This window comes from Elaeis guineensis, chromosome 3 (assembly GCF_000442705.2).
Source record: "Elaeis guineensis isolate ETL-2024a chromosome 3, EG11, whole genome shotgun sequence".
NCBI classification, from domain to species: Eukaryota; Viridiplantae; Streptophyta; class Magnoliopsida; order Arecales; family Arecaceae; genus Elaeis; species Elaeis guineensis.
The window spans coordinates 8,097,881-8,122,124 of record NC_025995.2 but is presented as its reverse complement, the minus strand read 5'-3'; the positions used below and the strand labels follow the sequence as shown (position 1 = coordinate 8,122,124).

General features: G+C 34.3%; 1 protein-coding gene across 2 annotated transcripts; it reads right to left on the bottom strand.

Annotated features, from left to right (window-relative positions):
• Positions 1–347: 347 nt before the first annotated feature.
• Positions 348–24,244, bottom strand: LOC114913993 (uncharacterized). 2 transcript variants are annotated; one of them, XM_073253614.1, is made up of 5 exons: positions 23,435–24,244; positions 22,906–23,336; positions 6,375–6,455; positions 1,106–1,173; positions 348–574 (listed from the first exon to the last, which is right to left on the bottom strand). In XM_073253614.1, the coding sequence occupies exons 2-5, from the start codon at positions 23,153–23,155 to the stop codon at positions 545–547; spliced, it is 429 nt and encodes a 142-aa protein (XP_073109715.1). In that variant the 5' UTR covers positions 23,156–23,336; positions 23,435–24,244; the 3' UTR covers positions 348–544. The 2 variants fall into 2 exon arrangements, with proteins under 2 accessions (XP_073109715.1, XP_029119542.1); XM_029263709.2 differs by having other exon boundaries at positions 22,906–24,244.

The window sequence follows — 24,244 nt, the reverse complement described above, 5'->3', positions numbered from 1 at the left end:
TGGGGTGATATATAGTGCACACAGTAATCAGCCAAGGCTTAATGCACGGTCCATGGAGTAGATGGAAAAAACTTCTTCTAGACGTTCAAGCTCTTCTAAGTATTCGAAGGCTCCTTAGAATGCTGGGTCATAGCCGAAACCAGGAACCTTTTCTTTCTCGTTTTTCCTGAAGATGTCCAACAATAATATGTAGAAATTATCCCGTCATCTATTACGGCTTCTTGACACTAGAAGTGGCATTACAAGTCTAAAATTTTATGCATTTTGTCCAGATAGCCTCTTAAACGTTCCCTATTTAGCTTGTTTTGTCATGCAAAGTAACTGCAGGCTTACTAGGAGACTCGCCATCATTAAGATCCATTTACTGGGTTCTTGGCCCGGGCTAGTTAGCTATTGGTAGCCATAACGGCTACATCAAATACCATTCCTGACCAGACCTCTATATAAAAACGATCATATCCAGGTATCAAGAGACGACATTCTCTGTAATGTTGGAGTACATGTCATTGCTCTCAACAAAAGAAAAAGCCCTACCGTTTCTCTTCTACCCATGTTTTCCCTTCTCACCGTCAACCTGCACGAGAACGGCAATTGTATATTAGAGATAAACAATAGGGCAAGGTTAGTCACCAAAAACAACAAATTAGCACAAGGTTGATCTAAAAAGATAGTTTAACAATCTAATAAGACACATCCTGATGAAGAAAAATGAATTATTAAAGAATAGCTTTTCCTTGGAACCCTGCTTGGATTAAAATCTTTAAAACCAACGGTTTTTGCATATCCCTACATCTACATCATTCCTACTCAAAGGATCAACAACAATGCAAGCTAAAACAATTAGGATCTTTATGGCCTCGAATAGATATGACTATCATCATAGTTGACAAATTGTCATTATAATTGGAAATAAGAGTCTTTTTTGTATGAGGTCCATCTTTAAAATTAAATAATTGCAAAAATAAAGTGGGAGTGCTCATGGTAGTGGGTTAACGGTTGATTTATTGCTACTGATTTCAAAACTCTGAGAAGAAAGAAGGGTTAAGAAGGGATAAAGTGTTTCCTTTCATCACCGAGAGAGAGCGAGGAATCGAGGCCGGCTTACCTTTGGCTTCGATGGAGGGGTTATGTCATATCCGAGAGGGGGGCGAGTCTTACAGCCAGCACATTTAACTGCATTAAAAACTTAAAAAAGGATTAAAATATGCCTTTTCTATTATCAGAAAAGAGGAAGTCTTCACACATGTAATATCGTCGAAGAACAATTGAATCAAAGAATGTGCATGGTTCGGATCCGATCTGTTTGGAAGTACTTTTGAAACCTTCAACGACTGGAACCTACAGTGTATATATTTATAGAAATAGTTTCCAAATTTGGCAGTCTGAAAACTTGTTTTATTCGCTCTGCTGTTTGCTCATATTTTGCTTCATATAAGAATCCTATTAGGGGAGAAGAAAAGAGGAAAAAAAAAAAAAATTCTAAAGCATATAAACTTGACAATAATACCGGCAGAGCCTGTTCTACAATCGGGACAAAAACTAAAGTTGTCAAAGAAAGAATGATGGGCTTGAAATAAAATAATACTATATTTTATAAAGGTACTCAATGCTCATTGTTTTATTACAAAATGACCCCATAGTTATTTATAGCCATTAGGGAAACTTACTAGACATGATACATCACTAAATATGCATTTATAACACTTTTTCCCAAGAATCACATCCATATTCCGAGATTAACTCATAATTACTCATGCATCTTTTAGATAATGAGAGTTTCTATATGACTCTTTGGCTCCCAAGACTCTTAGACTCCCAACATTAATGATATTACATTTAAGTTTATTTACTAACACCCTCTTTTAAACTTAATTGTATTCCATCTTTCATGCTAAGTAAGTTCTTGAGCTTGTGAAAAAGATTTGCTGCAAATGGCTTGGTGAAGATATCGGCAACTTGATCATAAGTCTTTGCATTAGCTAACTCCACATTCTTCTCTTTTATATGCTCCCTTATGAAATGAAAACGGATGTCAATATGCTTACTCCTTTCATGATAGACCGGATTCTTTGCTAATGCCATTGCCGACTTGCTATCCACATATATCTTAGTAGCATTACCTTGAGAGAAATAGATATCTTGTAATAATCTTCTAAGCCATATAGCATAGCAAATACATGAAGATACTGCAACATATTCCGCCTCACAAGTAGAAAGAGTCACAATAGCTTGCTTCTTAGAAAGCCAAGTGAATGCCGTATCATCCATATAGAAAACAAATCCGGTTGTACTCTTTTTATCATCCGAATCTCCTCCCTAATCACTATCCGAATAACTAAAAAAGCCGAAAATTATAAAAAGGAGAATACATTAATCCATGAGATATAGTACCTCGGATGTAACGAAAAATTCTTTTTGCGGCCTTCCAATGTGTAGATTTTGGTTCCTCCATGAAACGACTTAAAAAGCCAACTCCATATAGAATGTCCGGTCTTGTGCATGTGAGATATCTTAAGCTTCCAACTAAGCTTTTATAAAGAGTAGGATCCATCACCTTACCTTCTTCAAATTTTGATAGTTTGACTCCACAATCAATAGGAGTGCTTATTGGCTTGTAATTTTTTATTTTAAATATCTTAAGAATCTCTTTTGCATATGCTTCTTGAGAAATGAAGATGCCTTCATTGTTTTGCTTGACCTCTAAGCCGAGAAAATATGACATAAGCCCCAAATCTGTCATCTCAAACTCTAAGATCATAGTTTGCTTGAATTCGTCAAACATTTGAGGGTTGCTTCTTGTAAAAATAAGATCATCCATATACAAAGAAACAAACAATATATCTTCATTCTTCTTCTTCACATATAAGGCATCCTCATATGGACATTGCATGAAGTCATTAGCTTTGAAGTATGCATCAATTCTACTATTCCATGCTCTAGGTATTTGTTTTAAGTCATAGAGTGCCTTCTTCAACTTCAAAACTTTTTCTTCATGATCCTTCTTCACATACCCTTCAGGTTGATTCACATAGACTTTTTCTTCTAAAATTTCATTCAAAAAGCCTGATTTGATATCCATTTGAAGGATTGGCCATTTGAATTGTGCTGCAATAGAGATAAGTAATCTTACAGTTTTCATGCGAGTAATTGGGACGAACACTTCTTCATACTCGATACCGACTTGTTGCTTGTAGCCTTTGGCTACCAATCTTGCTTTGTACTTCTCTATATGTCCTTGAGCATTCTTCTTCTTCTTGTAAACCCATTTAATATCTATGAATTTATGGCCTTCAGAGAGAGTAGTAAGTTCCCAAGTATCATTTTTCTCTATTGCTTTGATCTCCTCATCCATGGCGGCTTTTCAAATCTTATCTTGTATTGTATCTTCAAAAGAAATATTTTCATTGTTAGCCAAAAGATAAATGAGATTAAGTTCGTTTGTTACCTCATATAGCTCTTGCAAACTCTTTGTCTTCTTTTGCATTGGACTATCATCCAAAAGAGGTGATACTCTAGAATGTGAAGATAAAGATGGTGAAGAAACTTCAAAATGCACCTTTGATTCTTTCTCTTCTTCTTCCTTCTCTTCATAAAATAGCTCTTTGTTTGATTGCCAACTCCACATGCCATCTTCATGAAACTCCACATCTCTACTAATATGAATCTTTTTAGTTTTTGGATCAAAGAGCTTATAAGCTTTAGATCGAGCATCATACCCGATAAAAATAAATTTTTTACTCTTATCTTCAAGCTTCATTCTTCTTTGGTCTGGGGTATGAGCATAGGTGATACTCCCAAAAATCTTCAAGTGTGAGACACTAGGTTGTCTTCCACTCCATGCCTCTTGTAGAGTTATATCCTCTAGGCTCTTGGTAGGACATTGATTAAGCAAGTAGACTGCACAATTTACGGTCTCTATCCAAAATTTCTTCGGCATGACCTTCATCTTCAGCATACTTCGAACCATATCAAGAATAGTCCGATTCTTTCGCTCTGCCACTCTATTTTGTTGGAGAAAATAGGATGCCGTCAAGAATCATCGAATGCCATGCTCCTCACAAAAATATTCGAATTCTTTGGATGTGAATTCACCTCCACGATCGGATCGTAGGGCCTTGATGTAGTAGCCACATTCTTTTTCCATCATAGTTTTGTACTTCTTGAATGTGAAAAATGCTTCAGACTTCTCCTTCAAAAAATACACCCAAGTTTTTCTGTTAAAATCATCAATAAAGGTTAGAAAATAATGATGCTCTCTAAAAGATATTGGAGAAATTGGCCCACATATATCGATGTGGATGAGTTCAAGTGGCTTCTTTACATGATAGGAAGCTTCTTTGGAAAAATTCTTTCTTGATTACTTACTAAGAACACACCCTTCACAAAATTATTCTGAAGAGTCAATATGTGATAAGTCTTTCACCATCTTCTTGCTTGATGGTTGCTTAAAGCCACCAAAGTGAAGATGATCAAATCTCAAGTGCCAAAGCCATGAGCAATCCTTCACACTTGCATTCAAACATTTAGTATCAATATGTTTGATGTTAAGCATGAATATTCTATTTTTTATCATTTGAACATGGGCTATCAAATCATTCTTTTGATTTCTCAAAAAATAGATTTCTATTTTTTCTATGCACATCATATCCTTTCTCCAAAAGCTGCTCCAAACTCAAAATATTGTTCTTCATCTCTGGTATATAATAAACATTAGAGATAAATTTATGACTTCCATCTTTTAATTGAATAAGGATTTTGTCTTTGCCCTTCACCTCTACTTTGGAGGAGTCACCAAAAGACATATGTCCATTCACCGATTCGTCCAACTTCGTGAACATATTCTTATAACCACACATGTGATTATTTGTACCGATATCCAAGAACCATATATTTTGCTCACCAGTGTCATCTTCTTTGCTAGCAAGTAATAAGATTTCATCATCATCTTCTTCTTTCTTCTTTGCATAATGAGCCTTCTCTTCAACTTGGTTAGCATCATTATACCAACAATCTGAAGTATAATGACCAAGTTTATTGCAATTAAAATAATGAACTTTGGAATTATCATACCTTCTACCTCTAGATGAGCCTCCTTGTCCACGTCCTCCTTTTGAATTTTGGCTTAACTCCTCTTTGTTATTGTAGCATCCACGTCCTCGACCGCATCCACGGCCTCTCCATTGCCCCAGCCTCGTCCTCGACCTCTTTGACTCCTTTCATTCTTGGAGTCTCTTTGTTCTCTTTCAAAAAACCTTAGATTGAAGAACTTGCTCCAAAGGCTCTTGCCTCCTCTTGTTGAATCTTTCTTCATAAGCTTGTAGAGAACCCATAAGCTCGTCTATAGTCATCTCTTCCAAATCTTTTGATTCCTCAATGGCAACCATAATATAGTCAAATTTGACATCCAATGAGCGTAGAATTTTTTCTATCACTCTGGTGTCATCCATAGTTTCGCCGTTCCTCCTCAATTGATTGACAACGGCTAAAACTCTTATGAAATAATCCGAAATACATTCGGATTCCTTCATCTATAGGGCTTTAAATTCGCCTCGAAGAGTTTGGAGGCGAACTTTCTTCACCTTCTCTACTCCTTTATATGAATTTTAGAGAATCTCCCATGCTTGCTTTGAAGTGGTTGCCGTCGTGATCTTCTGGCTGATTCATCTATAGATTGATAGATGAAATATAGGGCTTTCTTATCCCTCCTTCGAGACTCTCTTTGTTGATTGGTGAGAGCCTCTCCTTCTCTTGGCTCTTAATAGCCTTCTTCTACTAGATCCCAAAGATCTTGAGACCCAAGTAGAGTCTTCATTTGCAGGCACCAATTTTCATAGTTTGTTTTGGTGAGACGAGGAAAAGAGAGTTGGAGGAGATTATTGGTGGACATTATAGCTCTGATACCACTTTGAAGTTGTCAAAGAAAGAATGATGGGCTTGGAATAAAATAATACTATATTTTATGAAGGTACTCAAAGGCTCAAAATGCTCATTGTTTCGTTACAAAATGACCCCATGGGTATTTATAGCCATTAGGGGAATTTACTAGACATAATACATCACTAAATATGCATTTATAACACTTCTTCCCAAAGGTCACATCCATATTCCGAGATTAACTCATAATTACTCATGCATCTTCTAGATAATGGGAGTTTTTTATATGACTCTTTGGCTCCCAAGACTCTTAGACTCCCAACATTAATGATATTACATTTAAGTTTATTTACTAACAAAAACCTGTTCAAAATGTTTAAGGCTTAAAATCATACTTTTTCCAATGAGAAAAGATAAAATCCTACGCTTCTTTTTACTTTAAAGAGTCATATATGTCAAGCATAATCTTCACTAAATGAGAGAAAGTAAGAGAGAACTACCCTCTTCATGGAGTGAATGGTTAGATGGTGAATGCATCTCTTTAGGAGATTCTGCTGGTGACTCGCTCATTCCAGAACCATCTGCATACAACAAATACATAGTGGCAAGAATTTAAAAGATTGTTTATTGAGACATGAAATGCTGCTTAACAATTTGAAAACAAGTGAAAAATTGCATAAATTTGGTTTCTTTAGGATAGGGAATCATGCATTGCAAGCAATCATTAGCTAGAAATATGACATAACTTGGACCTATGTTATACAGTGCTTAATGTTGGAAACTAAACTTGACTATTCAGATTCTATCATTGGGGTTAAATTTGAGCTGAAAATCTCATTAAAGACTGTAATAGCTATGGACAAATTATATATTGCTAGAAAGCTATGTCTGTCTAATTTCTAACATTTTAAGAAGTGCATTAATCTGAATTTTCTACAGAAAGTTATGATTATTTTGGTGGAAAGTGTGTAGTTTATCTGAAAAATCTGAAAAGTTGCATTGTTCCACTTTGTTTTGTATTTAGGGAATGTTCTTTTGCAGGTAAAAGATTTACCTTAGAATGCATACTTTTTTGGATAAATATTTTTTAGATAATATTTAGATAGAAAAATAATTTACCTATGTTTTTTTACACATAAGAAAGTGGCTTCAAAATATATTACCCATGTTCTTTTACATTACTATTTTTCTGGATCAGTTGGTAAAATTTATCTATATTTTTCATGATATCCCTTATGCCTTTTAGATTTCACTAAGTTTTTAAGCATTGAATTATGGAGACATTAAAATTGAGGATGAATATTTTAGGTACAGTATTAAATGACTACTTTACTGGTTGATGGAAAAATAATTTAGCCACCCCCTGGATGGATAATTTTTTTTTTTAATTTTATGGATAAATGTTGTCCATGGTAAAATAACTTATCCGTCTTAAAAAGTGTGAAAATATAGGTAAGTTGGTTAATAGAAAAATTGACCAACTTTTTTATGGTATTTACCCACAAAAGAATGACCGCTTATGTTTGTGATGCTGAGTTAGTTGTTTAGCAAATGCATGTATGGCCATTAGTAGCCAGTTTTTGTCATTAAGTTGAATCTTGAATGTTCATTTGAGTACTATAAATATGCCATGTATCAAGGCAAATGGTATAAGCATTGGAAACAACAAAGTATATGCAATAAGAGTTCATAAGTTCCTCTTTATCTCTCTTTGAGTGTGTGTGCCCACCTCCTTCCAACAAAGTGGTATTAGAGCCTTGTTCTTTGGAGAAGATGTCCTCAAAAAGAGCTACACTTTCCTTTTAATACCCAAGGCTCATGAAGGATAATTTTGACAATTGGGCAATTAGAATAAATGCTATCCTTAGCTCTCAAGGAGTAAGGAAGATTGTTAACAAAGGCTATGATGAGCCTCAAGATGAAGCAACCTTAAATCAGGCTGAAAAGGATGCTTTGGAAAAGGCAAAAAGGAAAGATCAATGTGCTCTCATAATCATCCATCAAAGCTTGGATGATGAAATATTCGAGAAGGTGGCAAATGTAACCAACTCCAAACAAGCATGGAAAATCCTCCAAAATTTTCTTAAGGGAGTAGATAAGGTGAAGAAAATTCATCTTCAAACTCTAAGGGCTAAGTTTGAAGGGCTTTGCATGAAAGAAAATGAATCCATTTTGGATTATTTCTCAAGAGTTCTGATGGTGATCAACCAAATGAGGAGGCTTGGTAAAAATGTGAAAATATTCATATAGTTGAAAAGATACTTCGCTTAATTCTAAGTTTGAGCATATGGTGGTGGCTATCGAAGAGTCCAAGGACTAGGAGACCATGTCAATTGATCAATTGAATGGATTTCTTTGTGTGCTTATAAAGAAAAAATAAATAAAGACAAACATAAAACTATGGAACAAGTCTTGCAAACAAAACTCTCTCTTAAATCTAAGGGAGATGCTTATGAGAGAGGTGGAAGCAGCTGTGGACATGGAAGAGGTTATGGTCATGGTTGTGGCCAAGAAAGAGGAAAAGATGAACAAAATTCTTCATATGCAACAAAAATCAAAATTCCTTAAGAGGATGTGGTAGAGGAAGAGAAATAAGCAACTATACAAGATATAATAAAAAAAGATATAACAAGTCTCATATTGAATGTTATAATTGTGGCAGGTTTGGTCATTATTCTTAGGAGTGCTATAGCAAAAAGGTTGAAGAGGAGACAAACCTTGTTGAAAACAAACAAGAAGAGAAAGAGCCTATCTTATTGCTTGCACTTAAAGAAGAAGAAGACAAGAAGAGTACATGGTATTTTGACAATGGAGTGAGCAATCGCATAAACGGTGATAGAAGTAAATTTGTGAAGCTTGATAGCAATATTGGTGGGCATATAACTTTTGGAGACTCATCCAAGGTAGAAATCAAAGGCAACGGTATAATTTTAATTCAATCAAGAAATGGTAGCCATAAAATATTGTCTGATGTATATTATATTCCAAAATTGAGAAGCAATATTTTAAGTCTTGGGCAACTTTTGGTGAAGGGTTATAAAGTTTATAGGAAAGATCGTAACCTTTGGTTAAGGAATCAAAATGCTAATCTTATTACTAAAGTATTTATGACAAGCAATAGGATGTTTCTGTTGAATCTACAAATTACTGAAGCTGTGTATTTGAAGACATGTGTGGAAGATTCATTATGGCTATGGCATATGCGATATGGCCATTTGAATTTTGGAAGACTCAAAGTTTTAGGAGAAAAGAAGATGGTAATGGATGTGGCAAGAATTGATCACCCTGATCAACTATGTAAAGCATGTTTACTTGAAAAATATTCAAGGAAGAGCTTTTCAAAGCAAGCTATTTTAAGAAGTACCAAGCCACTTCAACTTGTCTATGCCAACATATGTGACCTTGTCAAACCTCTATCATTTGGTAAAAATTTTTATTTTTTGCTCTTTATTGATGATTATAGTAGAAAGACTTGGATGTATTTCTTAAAGAACAAATCTGAAGCTTTTGGGATATTTAAAAGTTTTAAAGTACTTGTGAAAAAAGAGAGTGGCTATGAAATCAAAGCTTTAAGAACTGATAGAGGGGATGAATTTACTTCTAATAAATTCAAAAATTTTGATGAAATATATTGAATTCATCATCCTCTAATAGTTTCTAGATCATCACAATAAAATAGAGTAGCCAAAAAAAAGAACCAAATAATTTTAAATATGACTAGATGCATGTTAAAGAGCAAGAAGATGCTGAAAGAATTTTGGGCTAAAGTAATTTCATATGCAGTTTATCTTTCTAACTGCTATTCAACTAAAAGCTTGAAGGATGTGATGCCCTAAGAATCTTAGAGTGGATGCAAGCCGAGTATATTACACTTGCATCTTTTTGACTCCATTGCTTATGCATATGTCTCCAACCAAAAAAGGTTCAAGCTTAACGATAGCAGTGAGAAGTATACATTCATTGACTATGATGCAAATTCAAAAGGCTACAAGTTGTTCAACCCAAGCAACAAAAAGATAGTGATCAGTAGAGATGTTGAGTTTGATAAGAAAGCATCATGGGATTAGAGTTCACAAGAGGAAGAATCTTATAATTTCTTTTCATACTTTGAAGAAGAAGATTCAGCCATTTCTTAATCTTGCTACACCACCAACTTCACCAACTCCTATTTCTTAATAGATCAATGTTGGAGATTGTGTCCTAAAATCAATCATGTGATGATTGAGTTTTTCTTTGTATATAAATTATTAATTAATAAATAAAAATTATTTTGACATTATTCATCATAAAGTTACATCTTGCTTGTAAAACTCTTGTATTGTGATGAAGTCTTTAGAACTATGCTAGTAAACGATAAAGAGAGAATTTATCATGTAGTTCTTAAAATATGTTCGTAATCAAATGATACGTCATTACAGGATGATGATGTTTATCAAGTGAAGGTCGTTATATGCCAATAGATTAGTTGTCCTCTTAACCAAGGAGTGTGGTGACACTGGTATGACAAATAGGTGAGATGTAGGAGTACATCGTTATTGAACAAGTGACTCACCTGCTGAGCATTCTACTGTCAAGAGCTACTCGCAAAGTGTATGGGCATAGTGTCCCTCAGACCTGAGATCACCATAGTAACTTGCAAACAACTCACTATGCTTTGGTGCCAGACTATCTGAATTTCTAATATAGTGACGGAAGACTACTGGGTACAGTCAAGTACTTATGAAATTTGAATGTGAATCAAGATGAGATTGAACCCTTTAGATTATTAGAGTTGATGTATTGCTGTATTTCAATTTAGTAAAGTCTTGGCCAAGTTAATCCATGAGATGAATTTGAAAGATTAAAATACAATATGGATGAAGCAATCTGAGTTGACAGTTAAACCTAGACCATCCTAGAGTATTCAGGGTCAAAGGGATGAATTATGCGGTAACTATATGCATAGATTCTGAAATATTTCTTTATGATAATTCGACCTATCCGGATATTGGAAACCATTGCTAGATGGTAGCTTTGATTAGTACAAAAATTGGTTCCTATACTACCGACTTAGTGTTTGAACCTATGGAGTCACGCACACAAGTTAGACAAAGTAAGAAAGTATTGGCCTAGATTTATGTATCCAATTTGGAAGTACTTGACTTGATTGAAATATATAAGCTAATTTAATTGAGAATTATATTATGGATCAAACGAGATTGAAGAGTTAATTATGTCTAGCTAGCACTATACTTGAGGTTCAGGTTTAATCTCGAGGATGAATAGTTTCTGATCTATGATCCATGAAGCTTATGAGAGATTGAATTTAAGTACTGATTAATTTTAAATTAGATCTGAATTAATTAAACTTAATTAGATTCAAAATTTTAAATTAGACTTGATTCAAGAGTCTTAAAGAGTTTAAAATTGATAGCCTTTCGAAATTATTTCGAACCAACTTCAAATTGGATTCGAATTGGATCTTTTTTAGATGAGATCTTTAGAGTCCTATTTGCACTAAGATTCTCCCTCTCCCTTGGCCAACCAGCACCTAGTATGGTGCTGGTTGTGGGCATCCCATATGGGTGTGGCAGTGGGTATATATTGGGTGTCAAGTGTGATGCCAATCCTTTCTCATGTAGGAGTCATTCCTTGATAAGTTTTGGATTGATTCAAAACTTGTTTAAATTAGGAGTCCCATACTTATTGGATCATAAAAATTATCTATAAATAGAGAGGGTCTCTACTTATAGATGCATAGCAAATAAATCAAATTAAAAGAAGAGAGAAAGAGAGAGAGGCGTGAGAAGTGGGGCACCCTCTTTCTTCTTTTGCGTCACCCCCCCTTGCCACCCATCTCCTCCTTGCCATGGGCCCTCCCTTAGGCATTCCCTTGCTGGTGTGAGGCATCACACCTGGTATGTTCTCTTCCCTCATTTGATTGGTTTGCAAAGGTGCTTTGATTAGAGGTTTATCCCACTTTCCTACGTTACCTGACGTGCATGCAAAGTAAAGGATCTGCAATTCTAGGCCTATGCGAAGGTTAAATCTAGATTTTAAAAATTTGATCTCTAGTTATGTTGCTATTCAGATAAGATTTTGATCTTTATTCATATAGATTTATAAAAAAATTTTAGATGTAATCCTGATTATCCGCAAAGAAATAGGTTTCTTTTCCTTCAATTGGTATCAGAGCTAGGCTTTGATATATAGATATATAACTAAATTTTTTAAGATTAGTTACATATTGTATGTAATTAAAATTTTATGTTAGATATTAAATCTAATTTAAATTTATTTAAATAAAATTTTTAATCTAATTTTAATTGGATTAGATGAATCTAATCAATGATTGATTAAGATTATTATAAGTTTGTTATAACAAAATTTTGTTATTGTTAAATTTTTATTGAAATAACAATCTAATTTAAAATTTATTTTAAATTTATTTTAATAAAATTTTAATATTATTATTTCGGTTATAAAGTGTGACTTATTTCAGATCTGAATTAGATCTGTTTTGATAGATATTTAGATCTGAATTCTAACGAAATTCAGCACTATATCAAAATAGATTTAACCAAAAATTTATTCATTATGCATTCATGTTTGTATCTAATTAATTTTCTATATGATACCAGATCTAAAATTGATATTTTGTGATCAGCATAAGATATGTTTTAGATCTGATATAATGTATATGATACATCAAATCTAATTAGATTAGATGAAGAATATGATTGATAAGATCAAGAATATGTTCATGACATAAATTATTTTATCAAAATTATATGTTGATGTGATTACATATAAAATTAGATTTCATATCTTTATAGCCTAGTACTCAAATTGATGAGATCAGCAGACCATCCGATCATAAGAAATTAAAGAGATTATTCTCTCTTTTATCTATTCGATGGATTCTCTTATGACGTGTAGGAGTGTCATTGTAATCCGATTTAATAAAGAAGAAAAATGAATAGATTTTTATGAATTATTTTGATCATAAATATATTTAAATTAGATATAAAATAATTTATAATTTCTTACAATAAGATGAATTCAGATATAAAATTATTTTAAAATCTAAATTATATGTTACATTAGATGTAATCAGTATTGATCTAAAAGTTATAATGATGCATGAGATGTATGTATGAAGTTTAGATCATACCCATATATGTTTGATTGTTAAACATATTATAAAAATTTATTTTCATGAATTGAAATATATGGTATGCTTGACCTAAAATTTTGATAGAATAATTCTATAGACTGAAACATACATTTCACACACTTAATTTTGAATTAAGTATGAATGATTTAGATTTGAGAATTGAAGACCATTAAGGCACCACATAAATCGATGGGCTATAGGTTAGCATCAGGTCCTTCTAATAGATTAGACCTAGGGTTAGAAATATATATAGATCAAGTAGAGAAATTGATTAAATCTAATCAAGTGTTGAATTAGATTAGGTCAGAATTTTTCTAGATTAACCTCAATAGTTGAAGTTTGATCAAGTCCATATTTTTGACCTTAATAAATGGACCATGATCATGACCCCGTATTGAGTCTGAATCTTCTGGTGGACCAAACCAAAACTAATTAACCAGTTAGTGTCTAAGGTAAGTTTGGTAGATTCAATCAAGTAATTTTTAATCGGGAGCTACTCACCTATATACGTCTACGGTAAGTTAATAGCACATCCCTCTCACTGATCTCACTTACCTGATCAACATGATAGATTATATTTTGATTAGATCACTAGTTTATTCGTGCTGACCCATGCCATCAAGATTAATCAGTATGACTGATTTAAGTGTCTTTAGACTAGCTTGTGTCTAATCCTCTACATGACTTGGTAAAGTCAGTGGAAGAATTTATAGCTTGCAGGTCAACTTTTTCTCTTATTCTCAGATCAATAAAATTAAATCTTTTAAACTATTAAGTTCATAAAATGATACAGTTATAAAGATAACTTATTCATAGCCTCCCATTAAGGTATGTGATAATGAGTCCAATATTCTAAATAGGTATTGGAGGCGCCACATGTCTGGTGTCTATTAGACATTGAAATTATTATTCATCATATGACCATCTTGTTATACCTTTAGATCAATGCTCAGATTGATCGAGTCACACTCGGGCTTGGACATCCATTTGTTAGATACATTTAGTATTATCATGTTAATGGTTGGACCTAACTAGAACTTTCAGTGGAGGCACCACACACCTGCTGAAGGAATGCCTGGGATAAAATCTAATTACTAGAAGTTGTTTGAAGAAATAATTGATTATGAACCTACCCATGGATGCACTAGGATTGATCGAGCCACACTCAGATCCGAATGCAGTCTGTGTGGATTCTAGTATCCACTAACGAATTAATATAATCTTCGAGTTGGAGGTAGAGGCTATAAATTTGTAAAAATAGTGGAAGAACCTTTAGACTAAAGTTCATGTCTTTAGGATTAAAAAGTAATTCATATACTAATAGATTTTTGTTCAGCTATGATCAATACACTATTCCTCCGTACGCTGTTGGACAGCGACAAGCTCATCGGATCCAACTTTGATAGTTAGTTTTGAAAGTTGAAGATCGTCTTGAAGTACAAGAGGATTCTATACGTCCTTACGGATGAGGCACTTAAAGAATCTATTGCCAATACTCCTCATGCTGTGAGAGGTACTTACGTGAAGTGGCTCAATGACTAAATGACTGTGCATTATGTGATAAGAGCAGCGATGAACGATGAACTTAGTCGTAAGTTCGAGGATGCACAGTCAGAAGAGATTATTCAAATATTGAATATCCTTCAGCACCCCTGAGGATACGGAGAGACACAAAATCTTCTATGCAGTGTTCAATATCCTTATGCGCGAGGAGACTTCAGTCACCAATCATGTACTGTATATGATTGGACAGATTGAATGCCTAAGCAAACTTGACTTTTCGTTGGCAAGGATGCAACCCTCAACTTGCTACCAAAATCTTACCTATCCTTTCTCAGTCATTATAGAATGATGAAGCATGTAGTAAACTATCATGATTTGCTAGGATTACTATAAACTTTTGAGAAGGACCACCAGCTCCAGAAAGAGCCGGTGAATTTAGTGAGAGGTTCATTTGCAGGTCGTCGATTCTCTAGGAGAAAAAAAAAGGTACAAAAATTCTGTGCCGCCGATCTTAAGCAGAGCAACATGTCAAAAGTTGACAAGAGTCAGGTAGAATACTTCTTTTATAAGAAGCTTGATCATTGAAAGAGGAATTATCCTGCTTATATAGCCATCCTTGACCTAAAAAAGCATAAGAACAAGAGAAAGAAGCAAACGGCTGCTTCACAAGGTACTTATATAATAACTCCTTATAATTTTTTTGTTTGTGATACTACTATCTAGATATTAGATACCAGAAGTCTGATCAATATATGTAATTCATTGCAGAGACTGTAGGTAAGTAGAAAGTTTTGAGAGGATGAGCGGTTCCTGAATATTGAAGATGGAAGTCTTGTTCTAGTTTTGATCTTGAAAACTTTATAGCTTGTCTTCAAGTCTAATAGTATCATGTTAAATGATTGTCATTATTGTCCCTCCTTTCTTATGAATGTCATTTCTGTAGATTTTTTGGTCAAACTTGATTTCAAGTTTATAATAAAGGATGATTTTTGTGATATCATTATGAATGATAGTGCAATTATGTGTGAATAATTAAAATATAACATATGTATAATATCATGGCTTATTGGTGTAATGTACATAGCTAGTAAATATCCTAAATTAGATAATGTCACTGGATCCTACCTTTGGTATTGTAGGCTTGATCATTTGAACAAGAGTAGGATTGATAGGTTGATTAAGGAACATGTCCTTGAAATAGATGATTGTAAATCATTGCTTACCTGCGAATCCTATCTACTTGGTAAGATGACTAAGTCATCTTTTAAGAAAAAAGGTGAAAGAGCCAATGATGTCCTAGATCTAATACATATTGATGTATGCGGACCTATGAATATAAATGCTAGAGGAGGATACTACTACTTCATTATGTTTACAGATGATCTATCGAGGTATGGATATATCTATTTTATGAAGCATAAGTGAGAATCATTTAAAATATTCAAACGATTCCATGCTGAAGTAGAGAAATAGATTGAAAAGAATATTAAGACTCTTTGGTCAGACTGAAGAGATGAATACCTCACCAGTGATTTCTTGACATATCTAGAAGAGAATGAAATTCTCTCATAGTAGATCCCTCCTAGAATATCATAATATAATAGGATGTCTGAAAGGAAGAATCGAATCTTGTTAGACATGGTCCGATCCATAATGAGCTTTGAGAGTCTGCTAATCTTCTTTTGGGGATATGCTCTAAAATCTGTCTGCGACATTTTGAATAAGATGCCGAGTAAGTCTGTCGATAAAACTCCATACGAGATATGAACTAGACATAAGTTGATGCTTTTACACCTTAGGGTCTGGAGGTGTCCAGCTTATGTCAAGTATTTAAAGACAGATAAGCTTGGACCTAAGTCTGGTAGATGCTTATTCGTAGGGCATCCAAAGAAAACTAAAGAATACTATTTCTACCTTGCTGTAGAGCAAAAGATGTTTGTTAGCAACAGGACAGTCTTTTTAGAAAAAAAATTCTTTGGAGAAGGAGCTAATGCCTGTAAAATTAAAATTAATGAAGTTTAAGAGGTGGAAGGATCGATACATACAGAATTGGATTTGATTGAAGAATCAAATTTGAAGCCAGTAGAGACGCCATTAAGGAGATCTGGTAGAGTACCGTATCAACCGGATAGATACTATGATTTCTTGATCCAAGACGGTGACCCCATCTAACTTGATGAGAATGATGAGGATTCGATCACCTATATAGAAGCCATGCAAAGGTCCGACTCTCAAAAATGGTTTGAGATCATAAAGTTCGAGATGGAGTCCATGAAAATCAATGGTGTATGGACACTAGTTGATCCGCCTGAAGGGATAAAACTCATAGGTTGTAAGTAAATTTTTAAGAGAAAAAGAGGAGCAGATGGGAAGATAGAGACCTATAAAGCTCGTCTAGTTATCAAGGGTTACCGCCAGCATTATGGTATTGACTATGACAAGATGTTCTCTCTTGTGGTAATGCTCAAGTTCATCCAGATTATGTTTGCTATCGCTGCACACTTAAATTATGAGATCTAACAAATGGATGTCAAAATCACTTTCCTTAATGGAGAGCTAGAAGAACAGGTGTATATGATACAGCCTGAAGGGTTCACATCCACAGATGAGTCGAAAGTGTGTAAGTTGAATAGATCTATTTATGGACTTAAGCAGGCATCTAGGAGTTAGAACATGCATTTTGATAAGGTGATCAAAATGTATGACTTCATTAGGAATGGAGAAGAGCCTTGCATCTACAAATAGGCTATCAATTCTGTAGTCATTTTTCTTGTATCATATGTGGATGACATATTGTTACAAGAAAATGACATCCTGACTTTGTAGAGTGTGAAGCCATGGTTATCATCATATTTCTCCATGAAGGATTTGGGAGAAGCATCCTACATCTTAGGGATGAAGATCTATAGGGATAGATCTAGAAGGTTGCTTGGATTATCCCAATCTACGTATATCGATATCATATTGAAATGATTCAATATAGATAATTTTAAGAGAGACTATCTTCTGATAAGTCATGAAATTACTCTCTTCAAAAAGGATTATCTGACAACTCCCGAGGAGAGAGAGCGTATGAGTAGAATACCATATGCTTCGGTAGTAGGATCTATCATATACGCTATGACGTGTATGAGGTCGGATGTAGCCTATTTACTAGAGGTAGTGAGTATGTACTATGTACTAGTCTGATCCGTATGAGAAGCATTGAAAGGTTGCGAAAGCAATCCTTGAATATTTGAGAAATACTAAAAATCAATGACTTATCTATAGAGACACTGATCTGAAACTTGTGGGATATATTGATTTTAATTTTCAGTCAAATTGTGATGATAGTAGAAGCATATCAGATTACATATTTATTTTGAATGAAGAAGCTGTATACTGGAAGAGTTCCAAACAACATACTGTGATCGATTCTGTATGCAAAATGGAATACAATGCTGCATCGGATACTGCAAATGAGGTGATGTGACTGCAAAAATTTATCATCGAGCTGGAAGTTACATTTTCTATTGATGGCCCTGTCCTGTTGTACTGTGACAGCTCCAATGCCATAGCTCAAACGAAAAAATCAAAATCACACCAGTGCACCAAGCATATTCTGTGCCGCTATCATTTGATACGAAAGATCATAAATTGAGGTGATATCGAGTTTCAGAAAATCGACGAAAAAGAGAACTTAGCCGATCCCTTTACTAAAGCTCTCGAGATCAAAGAGTTTGATGATTTCAAATGAAAGATGGATATAAGATACTGCCCCAAATGACTTTAGTCCAAGTAGGAGTTGTTGAAACTTGTGTCCTAAAATCAATCGTATGATGATTGAGTTTCTTTTTGTATATGAATTATTGGTTAATAAATAAAAATTATTTTAACATTATTCATCACAAAGTTACATCTTCCTTGTAGAACTCTTGTGTTATGATGAAGTCCTTAGAACTATACTAGTGAACAAAAAAGAGAGGATTTATGATATAGTTCTTAAAACATGTTTGCGATTAAATGATACGTCATTACAGGATGATGACGTTTATCGAGTGGAGGTCATTGTGTACCATATGGATTGGTTGTTCTCTTAATCAAGGAGTATGGTGACACTGGTATGGTATACAGGTGAGATGTAGGAGTACATCTTATTAAACAAATGACTAACCTGCTGAGCATTCTGCTGTTAAGAGCAGCTTATGAAGCATATGGGCATAAATGTCCCTTAGAACTGAGATTACCATAGTGACTTGCAAGCACTTCACTGTGTTTTGGTGCCAGACTATCTAGATTTCTAATACAGTGACGGAAAGCTATTAAGTACAGTCAAGTACTTGCGAAGTCTGTATATGGATCAAGATGGGATTGATCCCTCTGAATTATTGGAGTTGATGTATCGCTGTATTTCAATTTAGTAAAGCCTTAGTAAGGATAATCCATGAGATAGATTTGAAAGGTTGAAATACAATATGGATGAAGCAATTTGGGTTGACAGTTAAACCTAGACTATCCTAGAGCATTCAGGATCAAAGGGATGAATTATGCGATAATAATATGCATAGGTTTTGAAATATTCTTTTGTGATAATTCAATCTATCTGAATGTCGAAAATTATTGCTAGATGGTAGCTTCAATTAGTACAAAAATCAGTTCTTGTGCTATCGGCTTAGTGTTTGAACCCATAGAATCATGCACACAAGTCAGATAAAGTAAGAAAGTATTGGCCTATATTTATGTATCCAATTTGAAAGTACTTGACTTGATTGAATAATAAGCTAAACTTGATTGAGAATTAGGTTATGGGTCAAACAAAATTGAAGAGTTGATTATATCTAGCTAGCACTATATATGAGATTCAGATTCAATTTCAAAAATAAATAATTTCTGATTTATAATCTATGGAGCCTATGAGAGATTGAATTTAAGTGCTGATTAATTTTAGATTAGATCTGAATTAATTAAACTTAATTGGGTTCAAAATTATCAGTTAGATTTGGTTCAAAAGTCCTAAAGAGTTTAGGATTAATAATATTTCGAAATTATTTTGAATCAGCTTTGAATTGAATTCAAATCGGACCTTTTTTGGATGAGATCTTTGGAGTCTTACTTGCACTGAGATTCTTCCTCTCCTTTGGCCGACCATCATCTGGCATGGTGCTGGTTGTGAACGTCCCATATGGGTGTGGGAGTGGGTGTATTTTGGGTGTCAAGTGTGATGCCAATCTTTTTTCATGTAGGAGTCATTCTTTGATAAGTTTTAGAGTGATTCAAAACTTATTTGAATTAGAAGTCCTATACTTATTGGATCATAAAAATTATCTATAAATAGAGAGGATCTCTATCTATGGATGCATAGCAAACAAATTAGATTGAAAGAAGAGAGAAAGAGAGAGAGAGGCGTAAGAAGTGGGGCGCCCCCTTTCTTCCTTGGCATCACCCCTCCTTGCCTTCCATCTCCTCCTTGCCATGGGCCCTCCCTTGGGCATCCCCTTGCTAGTGTAAGGAGGCACACCTGGTAGCTTCTCCTCCCTCATTTGGTTGGTTTGCGAAGGTGCTTTGATTAGAAGTTCATCCCGCTTTCCTACATTGCCTGACGTGCATACGAAGTAGAGGGTCTGCTGTTCTAGGCCTACGCAAAGGTTGAATCCAGATTTTGGAGATTTGATCTCCAGTTCTGTTGCTATTTAGGTAAAGATTTGATTCTTATTCATATAGATTTGTAAAAAAATTTTATATGCAACCTTGATTATCGCGAAGAAATAAGTTTTTTTCTCTTCATAAACATCCTTATCTTCATCCACATCAAGTTCAAGTGAAGGATTATAAAGATATAGAAGTCTTGCTGAACTTTATAATGAAACTGAAAGGTTAGTTGATGTTACTTTATTTTATTTTTATGCTGATGTTGAACCTTTGAGTTTTGAAGAAGCTAGAGAAGAAAAAGAATGGGTCTAAGCTATGAATGAGGAGATACAAGCTATAGAGAAAAACGAGATATAGGAGTTGGCTAGTCTACCAAAAGGGAAGAAGGAAATTGGAGTCAAATAGGTGTTCAAAGCTAAGAAAAATGCAAAGGATGAATTAGCGAGGTACAAGACAAGGCTTGTAGCTAAAGGATATAAGCAAATAGAAGGTATTGACTATAAAGAGGTATTTACTCCTATTGCAAAATTAGAGACAATCAGATTGCTTATCTCACTTACAGCTCAAAATCATTGAAAAATTCATCAATTGGATGTTAAGTTTGTCTTTCTTAACAGCTATCTTGAAGAAGAAGTTTATATGGAATAACCTTTGAGATATGAGGTCAAAGGGCATGAAGATGAAATGTTAAAGTTGAAGAAGGCTTTGTATGGATTGAAGCAAGTGTCAAAAGTATGGAATAGTCATATTGATAAATATTTTCAATAAAATGGCTTCACAAGATGCTTACATAGATATGCACTTTATGTGAACGAGCAAAATGAAGATATATTATTTGTATGCATTTATGTGGATGATCTTATCTTCATCGGCAATAATCCAAGCATGTTCGAAGAGTTTAAGAAGGCTATGGCATAAGAGTTTGAAATGATTGATATATGGATCTTATGTCCTACTATTTAAAAATTGATATGATGCAATTAGAAGAAGGGATTTTCATCTTACAAGAAGGATACACAAGGGAAGTACTTAAGAAGTTCAATATGCTAGATTGCAAGCTGGTTAATACTCCCATAGAGTATGGTATAAAGTTATCTAAGATAGATCCAAAAGAAGTAGATCCTACACTATTCAAGAGTCTTATGGCAAGTCTAAGGTATTTAACATGCACAAGGTTAGACATTTCATTTGTCGTTGGGTTTATAAGTCGCTTCATGAAAAATCCCTCTAATTCTCACATGAAGGCAGCAAAGAAAATTCTCCATTATTTAAAAGATATTCTTGATTGTGGGTTGTTTTCTTCATCATCAAATGATTTTAAATTGGTGGGTTATTATGATAGTGATTTTGCTGGAGATCTTGATGATAGAAAAAATATTACCGGTTTGGTATTTTTCTTGGATGATATTAATGTAATTTCATGAAGTTCTAAAAAATAACCCATAGTGATACTCTATACATGTGAGTCCGAATATATTGCTGCAACATCTTGTATTTGTCATGCTATCTTGTTAAGAAGACTTTTGAAAGAATTTTATTTGCCATGCTATCCGGTTAAGCAGACTCTTGTAAATAGAATATTGCAGTTGATATAGAAAGCAATCTCCAAAATTCTGGTTTGCTCAATTTCCAACCTCTTGGATCCCTCTGCGTATCTTTTGTTCTTTTATATTTCCACATCATCAAACAGTACCAGTTCTCTTCTAGTTAATTAGCGAGCTAATACCTTGGCATGCGTGCAATCCCAATCTAGCTAGTGCAGCAGGATAACCATCTGTCATCTAATCCCTTGTACTGTATCTTCTTCAACACACATATATAAAATAAATTTTTTATTTTATTTTAGAAAAAAATAAAAAAAATTATTTTGATTGGATCAGAAGCAGCAGGCAAAGGTCTCCTGTTTCTATCCGTTCTTCCAAACGATCCACTGATCGACTTCCTGAATTGAGGAGCCTCATTATTAAAGGTTAAGGATTGATAAAACAATTCTTACTCATATGGTCCTTTCTTCCGTCCGGGCCAACCGCAAACAAAGCTAAGAATGAAAGCTGAGCTCACTCACACACACACACACTCTCTCTCTCTCTAAAGATATGATTTTCCAACCGAACTAACAGGAGATAAAACAATAATATAAATAAATAATATAAATAAACTAAACGGAAACTGATGGGAAAATGATTTATCCATATTCTAGATAGATATGATTTTTCTTCTATCATGAGTAACTTTTATTCATGAAAAAAAAAATTATCCATAATATGATCAATAATAAAGTTGACCTATCTTCCTATAATATTTATCCATTAAAGTATAAACCTTTAACATACCCCCAAAAAAAAAAAAAAATGAACCTTTAAATCTAATATATATTTTTATCTCTTTTTCCACATTTTCTATTATTTTGAGTATTTTGCCGTACTCTCCTGTCACTTCCTCTTAACCTTGTGAACCAATTCACATAGGAGAATTCGCTGTCTCAGTGATTTCGAAGAAACTGAAGGCTACAAAGGAAAATCTTGGATGACCAAGCACGCTTCTTGTTCAACTAAATCTAGGTAAAATATGGTGCTATATGGCTGCCAGAGAATGAAAGGAAAAAGCAACATGAAAATTTATCATTAAAAAAAAGTTATAAGAAAGTAAAGAAATCATAAATGACAATTTTTTTATAAACTTTGTGGTTAAGCAATTATATGGCTCTAATAACATGGAGTAATCTATGGATATAAAACTAATACCGTGGCAGGGGGCAAGAGCGTGGGGCACGGCAGGGGATGGAGCCTGGTTTTTGTTCACAGCGAGGGATGCTCCGGGGCGGAGGATACGGCGGCCCAAAGCAGACGGCTTCGGTGCAGAGACCTCGAGATTGCCCCGGGAGGAGGAAAGATCGGGAGCAACTCCACTGTCTGGGAAATCGTAGGGCTCAGCAAGCGATTTTGCCACCCCAAACATGGCAACCAAGAGTACGATGCTAATCTTTGAAACCATCGTCTTGCGTCTCGGCTTGTGTGACGACCAGAGGTTGCAGCAGGATATATTATTAAGGGCCTGACCATTCAATTGGAGGTTTATGATTAATCCAATTTTGCGGCTTGCTTGGTTCACACGATGCTAACTTCTTCAGCTCCACCCTTTCTTCCATGGGAACCAAGTAGGTCAATAAAGCAACCTGCTTTGTTTAATGTATACCCAAAAGAAAGAAAGAAAAGACTGTAGAAATATCTTCGTTCGTGATTGGAACAACCAAACATTTTAATAATACAGTACCAGGGGCCGGTTCCGATACGATAACGAAGAAGAGCCATCGAGGTTTTCTCCAATTGATTGAATGAAAAGGTCGCGCCAATTGTGTGAGAGAGATGCATGTGAAGCTGAGGCTTGACGGTCTTCAGTATGAGAGGTAAATGGGATCTTCTTTCTTTCTTTCTTTCTTTCTTTTTGGATGTGAAAATATCATATAAAATGTTGCATTATATAATATTTTTTGTTTAAAAAAAATTAGTTAATTTTGAGTACACATGAAAGAGGTACAATGGTTGTAAATTTTGACATTGGTGCTCCTCCTATTATTTGATATCAGTTAGGGATTACATTTTGAACCAATGGAATGAATCATGCAGTGTTGTATGACCGTACAGAGAGATTAAGTATATACAAATAAATTATACGGCACATATAAGAATGTTAAGATGGGTTTATGGTAAAAATAGAAATAATAGATTAATAAGAAATAAATATATTTAAGGAGTCATTAGAGTTGCACAAACGGAGCAAGCGATGGAAAGTTGATTAAAATGATATGAATGTATACAATAAAGATATGAGTAGGCTTTGATATGAGAGATATTTTAGCGTGTGTTGAGTTGCAAGGAAATATATATATATGTATGTATGTATAGATATTAATTCTCTTTTTTATACGAAGGATGGATTGGAGGAAAGATAGATAAAAAAAGAAGAATGGATGTGAGAGAAGATAGATGGAAGATCTATCCATCCTCTTATTTGTTTGGTAAACATAGAAGGATGGATGAGAATGAGAATAGATGATATTTTTACTAAACTATCTTTTAATAA